Here is an 851-nt window from a genome sequence, read left to right on the forward strand (position 1 = left end):
TAGTAACGTAGTTTTTATTTATTTTCTTTACTTATTTAGTATTATTATATATATATATATATATATTAAATGAGCAATTGTGGGGCTAGCCAGAGGGGAATACCATTCTCTTCCCGTAGCCAATGGGGTTGAAAAACATTGGCGTGACCGCTGGGGGTGTCCCGTCCTCTTTGTCTGCACTTTCGGCAGCGTCAGGGGGTTTCTTTGCAGTTTCTTGCGCCTTGTCTCTAGATATTTGCACAGTTGGGGAAACCACGATATTTGTTGGAGCCGGAGGCTCCATAGAGCTGTCCACTTCCTTAGACCCCACACATTCTAAAGGATTTGTATCTTCTGTCTTGGTGCTTGACGTCGGAGAGGGAGGTGGATCACTGGTAGGCAGGGAGTGTATAAGCATACAAGTCTGAGATGTCATAGACAACGTTCCCACCACCTCACTAGATGTGGCCACGGTCGATTGCGTCTTGATCGCCAGCAATTCGCTGCCATTACCATTGATAGATTCCTTGACCGATCGGTGTACCTCGGCATATAGATGGCGGAACTGGGCAATTTGTCGATCGCTTTCCGCCAGATCCCTATTCAAACCCTCAATATCATCAGTCATCTGATGCTGTTTAGCAAGGGTATCATCCAGTTTCTCCTGTAACCAAGCAACCGGATTAGCCTCAGGTGTTCTAAGCGCACTATCAAACTCCCCACTCTGCGAGCTCGGCCGTTGTTGTGGCTGTTGCTGTATCTGCTGATGCGCTTCGCTTGTTTTCTTATGGACAAGTACATCCACTTCCGCTAGGCTCATACCTCCTCGGCCGAGCACGCCTCCAAACACCATCGCAGCCAGTACGAATAGC

General features: G+C 47.8%; 1 protein-coding gene across 1 annotated transcript; it reads right to left on the reverse strand.

The window, feature by feature from the left end:
• Positions 1-85: 85 nt before the first annotated feature.
• On the reverse strand, positions 86-832 carry SARC_17571 (hypothetical protein; the record flags this gene model as incomplete). Its single annotated transcript, XM_014288336.1, has 1 exon — positions 86-832. The coding sequence occupies one exon, from the start codon at positions 830-832 to the stop codon at positions 86-88; it is 747 nt and encodes a 248-aa protein (XP_014143811.1).
• Between the last annotated feature and the right edge of the window lie 19 nt (positions 833-851).

This window comes from Sphaeroforma arctica, assembly GCF_001186125.1.
Source record: "Sphaeroforma arctica JP610 unplaced genomic scaffold supercont1.11232, whole genome shotgun sequence".
Lineage (NCBI taxonomy): Eukaryota > Ichthyosporea > Ichthyophonida > Sphaeroforma > Sphaeroforma arctica.